Here is a 6,804-nt window from a genome sequence, read left to right as displayed (position 1 = left end):
GGGGACTAATAAAGTACTATGTAGGAAAGGGTAAGCATGGGGCGGTCGTCTAAATCAGGGGTTCCCAAACATTTCCAGGGCAAGGCCCCCCAAATGGCGTCAACGTTTGACCAAGGCCCCCCTTTTGCAAAATTTCTTTAAAACACATTAAAAATACAGACTTCTGAATATATCCCCCTTTTTATGTTGATGTTTTGTCTGTTTAGCAATTAGAAAGTTAGGTATAGCAAATGTGATTTTAATATGTATTGTTACAAATATCATGTTATAGTAATGCATATATATATATATATATATATATATATATATATATATATATATATATATATATATATAAACAAATCATGTATTTATTTATTTTTCACACCAAATTGTTGAGGCCCCCTGGGCGCCCCCTGGCGGCTCCAATTTTGAAAACCACTGGTCTAAATAGTATTAGTCAATTATCTCTGGCTGATGACCAAGACTGGCGAGTTTGTGACCATGAGATCCGGCGCACGGCCGGCACAACACTCGACACGGAATCCGGATGAACGAGCACAATATAAAGTATAGAATAAATTAGAATGAATCAAGTATAGAAGATTAAAAGTATAAAAATATGAATAACTAAGTAATGAATACAACATCGAGGTTTTTACAATTGGAGTCAGATTTAATTTAAGAGAGTCAAGCAGAATTGGAATGACAAATTTAAATATGTTCACATCGCTTCAAAAAGACAGGAACACGTGGGAAACTTTCTGTCACCTCATTGGATACCTTCATTGGGCCAGTGAGTGGACCCCTACAGAACATTTTCTGTTTGTGCACGAGAATGCTTATTCACTTGATTTTCATAGCATGTTAAATTGATTAAAACTTTGAACGTTACAGAAGCTGTAAAAATAAATAAATAAATAAATAAGTAAATAAATAAATAAATAATGGGAAAAACATGTAGCAAAGCACATCCTGTGACACATGCTATAGTATTAACAGGGTGTTCATATGTTGGTCCTAATATCACATTTATGCGAGTGAACTACAGAGAAGGCTGTTTGAACCAATATGATGTATGGGTTAAAGAATGTGCTTTCCCAGAAAAAGGTAGTTTTAGTCTCAGACAGTTAGAACAACAGAAATTTAATTTGGAGACAAAGGAGAGAGAGAGCAAGAGAGAGAGAGAGAGAGAGAGAGAGAGAGAGAGAGACCCCTAAAACAAAGAGTGAAGTTTTTAGCAGACTGGAAGGCATTTGCTGAATGGCAAAGTGAGGCACATAAAAGAGAGAAAAAATGTCAGGCAGGGTCCTCATCTGTTTCTCAGTGTGCTAATTGCAGAAAGCCGGTCCCGACCTGGACTCCGCCCCACCACGATGCCCACATCTGTCCTGCTTTATTTTATCCTGTCTTAACCATTTTTCTGTAATAAACCTTTTTTACATTCAGAGGACGAGTCTGCGATTGTTGTCTAATTTCCACGACAGGTATTACTGATGTATTTTATGGCGTAGTATAAACGTGAACATATCTTCAGCTTGTGTTAACCACAGACCTTATTTCAGACATTTAAAAATAAAAAATAAAAAACCATTCAGAAACCCCACTGACTTCGGGATGATGGATGTCCAGTAAACAGGAAAATTAAGTCGAGATTATGAGAAAATAACTTTTGTTATGTCAAGCTCATGAGAAAACAACAGAGAAAAGTAAATAAATGCATGGCCGCTTAGGGCTTCCGTACTTTTGTCATGTGGTGTCCATTTTGCAAAATGATGAATGATTTGCTCCATATTTCTTTTTAAACGCTGCCTATTTCCAGTGATGAATAATTAGCAAGATTTGAGGGTAATATTAACCTTCCCACAGTCCCACACAAAAAAGAGCTTGACACACAAAAAAACAACTTTGTTTAGACCAGTGGTTTTCAAAGTGGGGGCCCCTTTGGAGGCCGCCAGGGGGCGCCCGGGGGGCCTCAACAATTTGGTGTGAAAAATAAATAAATGTATGTTTTCTCTTTCTCACTCTCAGACAATCACACACACACACACACACACACACACACACACACACACACACACACACACACACACACACACACACACACACACAATCAATTCCTAATGTAATGTAATGTAAAGATGTAATTATTAATAATAAAAAAAGGGGGGGATATATTCAGAAGTCTGTATTTTTTAATGTGTTTTAAAGACATCTTGCAAAAGGGGGGCCTCAGTCAAATGTTAATGCCATTAGGGGGGCCCTGGTTTAGACTAAATTTTATTGCATGTTATTGTTGATATCATATGTTATTGAACTGATATAAGGTCTCCTTACAGTTACATGTTTGTTAGTTTAGTTCAATTACAGTCTCTTTGCAACAGCGTGGTTTGAGTGACTTATTTCTTTTCTGAACTGTGGACTGTCAAATAGAAGAGAATAAAGTAGTGTGAATATACAAGTATATATTATATACTGTGTGCTATGTATATGCAATACAATGTACACTAAACACAATTTGCAATATTTAAATAATACAGTGCAATATATTTTACTAGCTTAACGTGATAGTTTCTGACTGGCATAAAGTTGACGAAGTTGGACGTTCAATAGTTGGACATGACATTGGTATACATGTTTCAAACATCAATAGCATTTGAAGGGAATGACGTACAGTCACAAAGCCAACTGTGACGTGTTCATCTAGGTGTCAGCTATGACGCTCGTTGCCATAGTGACGCAGAGATTATATATGCGCTCTGCTACTCAGACGGTTATCCAAAATAGCGTTGTTTGAGACTTTTGATTACTTCGAAGACTTAAGTGCAAACAAACAAATATGACCATGAGTACTCCTATTGAATCTTTGGTCAAATACAAGAAACCGGAGCTGGTGAGCAAGAACACCGAGAACTCACCAAAGGTAACGCTGACTAGCTGCAACTCTTGTTAGTTAAATGTAACTAGAGGTAAATATGCTAATTGCATTTCCATATGAGACCAACTTTAACCCGTAAAAACACGGACCCGTTTCTCCTTATGGGAAACATATGGGGGATATGAAACCGACCAAATGAACCACTTAGAACACAGTTCTGAAATTATTTTTGAATTACAACCTCTCCTTGTGAAAGATCTGTAATGTTACATGTATGTCACGTCATGTTGGGCGTTTATAGTACATTTATGATGTTACATGTATGTTACATTGGGCGTTTATTCCTCAACTGGAAAAAAAATAATAATAATTGTCTTTTTTTTTTTTTTTTTGCTTAATAACACAGATTTTCCTGTTTATGTGCGTTTCCACAACATATATTAAATGATTACTTTGCTGGGTAGGGATAACAAAAAAAAAATCTTTTTCAGAAATAATACAGTTTTAGCATTTTATTTGTTTTTCCACAACATAACTGTGACCATTAGGTTTAACAACAACAATTTTTTCAGAGTTGACACTGGTTTCCCTTTTTATTAGCTTTTCCACAACATGTCTCAAAACTGTAACTTTGATAGTTATAGTTATGTAGTTATACAACAACTTAATTTTACAAAAAACAAAACAAACAAACAAAAAAAAAACAGCCTTTTTTACTTGCATTTCCATAACATATATCAAAATGATATATGTATACCCACAAATTAAAACATGAAAATGTGCAAACTGAATAAAAATAAAACATTACCTCACACTGGGGGTCTTCTCAACAAGCTAAACATGTAAATAGTGCAGCAACATTGTAAAAACATGTACCTTGTGCGATAAAGCTGTTAATAAATAAAAAAAAAAATGCTCAGTGGAAACAATTTTTGCACCATGTTAATTAATGTGACAAAGACGTCACATCAACATTTTCACCTACTTTTTTAAGGTTAACAGCCCGATGTGACGTACATGTCACGACGATATTTTCATAGCTTGTTTGATATAAATTTGCTCAAGAAATGTGATACAAACAGGTTCAGTGTAATATAGGACATGTTATTAAAATATTACAATTGTTAAAACGGTTGAAACATACCTTTAGTATCAAAAATAAGCCTTTTTAAAAATTACTGACACTGCATCATGTGCCAAGCAGGCAGACCGCCAATTTGGAAATGATGTCATACCTAACCTGGATGTTCCGTAGATGTCACTTAGGGATTTCCTGAGTTAAAAGTCAGGGATAAAGCTTTAAAAGGACCTTCCCAGATCATTATTTGTGACAGCTTTGTCACCGTGGATTCTTACGGGTTAAGCAATATCAGGCAGTTCTGTTTAGTTGCTGTTGATGACAGCTGACTAGTGTGTTATTTTATTCATGGTAACAAATTTGTAATTTACCTGAAATCAACCAGCAATCCTTCCCCCTTTATAACACTGAAAATCTCTCACTTCCAACCTAAGGCTTGGTCTCTGAAGGCGAGTCCCCAGCAGCCCGCCATCTCTGATCCAGTTCCACCTCCACCCAAACCCAAAAGACCTTCATCTAATGCCATTAAACAGCAAACAGAGGATCTTCTTAATTCCATCCTACCACCAAGGTAAGGCCGTCCTGCTTTTCCATAGTTGTACTAATTATATGTGCCACTGTATTAGTGCTTACGTGTGAACTTATGTATTGCAGAGAATGGATGGAGAATAATCAGCTGTGGATACAGCAGGTGTCCAGCACGCAGTGCAGTCGGTCAGACATCACTCATCTGCAAGAGACACTGGATCTCAAACTGCAGCAGAGACAGGCCAGAGATACGGGCATTTGCCCTGCCCGCAGAGAGCTCTACACACAGTGCTTTGGTAGGTTAACGAAAGGGCTCATTCAAACATGATTACATAATCTGCATTATTGGTAAATTATTCATAACAAACAGGAGACACAGTCCATTATCAGTGCTAACACATCAACGAAAAAATGTTTTAGGTGTAATCGTTAAGGGTTTTTTGTTTGTTTTTGCTTTCATGAAATCTGCAGCTTCTTGACACAACTGGGTTGTGAAAAAAACATCTTACACATTTAGTACTAAACCTAAATAGCAACATATTCAAATGCATTCCTTTCTAATATTTACCAATTTCTTATTCATTTAGATGAGCTCATCAGACAAGTTACCATCAACTGTGCTGAGAGAGGAGTGCTGCTTTTACGAGTGAGAGATGAGACTCGCATGACCATTGCTGCCTATCAGACCCTGTATGAGAGCAGTGTGGCCTTAGGCATGAAGAAAGCTCTGCAGGCTGAGCAGCAGAAGAAAGGCACTGAGAAAAAGGTATTCACTCCTATTCATCCCTGTTTCTCTAACTTTCACTTTTAAAAACCATAGAGCTTCTTTAATCGAAATTGTAACTTGGGCAGATTGCAGAATTGGAGAATGAGAAGCGGGAACTGGAAAGGCAGTTAAATGAGCAGAAGGCTAAATGTGAGGAAATTGAGAGACGAGAAAATGACCGGCGACAGGTTGAAGAGAAGAAGCGCACTGACAAGATCCAGCTTCTCAACCGCACCAACCAACAACTGAAGGTACGCCTTCTATAAGCCACAAATTACCATTAAGACATATGGCTGAGACACTGACATCTTCATCAAAAATACTTCCTTATCTCCTTTTTTTTAGGCGCAGCTGAATGCAATCATTGCCCCAAAGTAGTTATAACAGACACTTTCACACACAAAGACTTGCAAGGTAGGCTGATGGGCATGTCCAAAGTGTTAGGCTATAAACGAACTACACGACGGTCGCTTGACTTCAACATCACCACCACTAAGCTTCCGACAACTCTTTCAATCTTTATTTTAAAAAACGATACAATTGTAAAATACTATAAATTGATAAATCTACAAGTTTGAAAGTTTGAGTTGCAAGAGTGCGAGTATAAACACAACGAGGCTGTAGCAGATGTAGAGGGTATGTAAACTTTTGAACGGTGTAATTTTGATAAATTCAGCTATTGTCTTGTGGACTATATGTAAACATCTGTTGTGTGGAATAGCTTATCTAGGAAAGGACTAAATAAAAATCAACATGGGATTTTTATGATCCCTCTTATTTTGTTAACAGTATTAAGATTTAGCAGATTCTGCAAGGGGTATGCAAACTTTTGAGCACAACTGTATGTATGTATGTACGTATATATTCTCTCTCTCTCTCTCTCTCTTTCTCTCTCTCTCACTCTCTCTCTCTCTCACACACACACACACACACACACACACACACACACACACACACACAAAACCAGCATTCATGCTAACGGCCTGAGCACATTACGGCATTCTAATTATTTATTTAAAATGTATTTATTTGTTTTATTTGTTGTACTTTTGAAGTGACATTGTCAAACAATAAATGTTTGAGATTATCTGATCACCTCACTGTCATGTTGTTTTCTTCAAAATAAGAACTAGCAGCATTTTTAAGCAGGGAACTGCTTAAGCGTTGTTCTGTTCGAGCTTTTCATTTCTTACACAACACTTTAAAAAAAAATTTAAAAAAGTAAATATTTTTCCAGTGAGGCTATTCACATGAAATTTTCACCAGACTTTGGTATTAACTCAAGAAATCCACACATATAAAGAATTCACAACATTAAAGTCCATAAATAAAGTTATGTGTAATAAAGGGGAACGACAGGAAAAAAGTATTGAACACGCTAACTGAAATGTATTTAATATTTAGTGGAGAAGCCTTTGTTTGTAATGACCGCTTCAAGATGCTTCCTGTATGAAGAAATTAATCGGCCGCAGTATTCAGGTGTGATTTTGGCCCCTTCTTCTAAACATATTGTATTTAACAGCCCCACACCATGATGCTTCAACATCCAAACTTCACTGTTGGTATAGTGTTTTA

The 6,804-nt window shown here is 36.7% G+C and overlaps 1 protein-coding gene across 1 annotated transcript; it reads left to right on the top strand.

Moving 5' to 3' along the window:
• The first annotated feature begins 2,706 nt into the window (after window positions 1-2,706).
• Window positions 2,707-6,314, top strand: LOC108265216 (axonemal dynein light intermediate polypeptide 1). The gene is made up of 6 exons (XM_017467343.3): window positions 2,707-2,902; window positions 4,370-4,506; window positions 4,590-4,759; window positions 5,051-5,229; window positions 5,316-5,480; window positions 5,575-6,314. The coding sequence occupies exons 1-6, from the start codon at window positions 2,819-2,821 to the stop codon at window positions 5,605-5,607; spliced, it is 768 nt and encodes a 255-aa protein (XP_017322832.1). The 5' UTR covers window positions 2,707-2,818; the 3' UTR covers window positions 5,608-6,314.
• The last annotated feature ends 490 nt before the right edge of the window (window positions 6,315-6,804 follow it).

This window comes from Ictalurus punctatus, chromosome 5, assembly GCF_001660625.3.
Source record: "Ictalurus punctatus breed USDA103 chromosome 5, Coco_2.0, whole genome shotgun sequence".
Taxonomy (NCBI): Eukaryota; Metazoa; Chordata; class Actinopteri; order Siluriformes; family Ictaluridae; genus Ictalurus; species Ictalurus punctatus.
Note: the sequence above shows the minus strand (reverse complement) of the source record. Positions and strands in the feature narration are given on the sequence as shown.

Bases quoted from the DNA above. Each gene is read 5' to 3' on its own strand.
- LOC108265216 (XM_017467343.3), top strand. From the start codon at position 2,819: ATGACCATGAGTACTCCTATTGAATCTTTGGTCAAATACAAGAAACCG. The intron at 4,760-5,050 runs GTAGGTTAACGA...TTATTCATTTAG, and splicing joins GCTCTACACACAGTGCTTTG to ATGAGCTCATCAGACAAGTT. The intron at 5,230-5,315 runs GTATTCACTCCT...TAACTTGGGCAG, and splicing joins AGAAAGGCACTGAGAAAAAG to ATTGCAGAATTGGAGAATGA.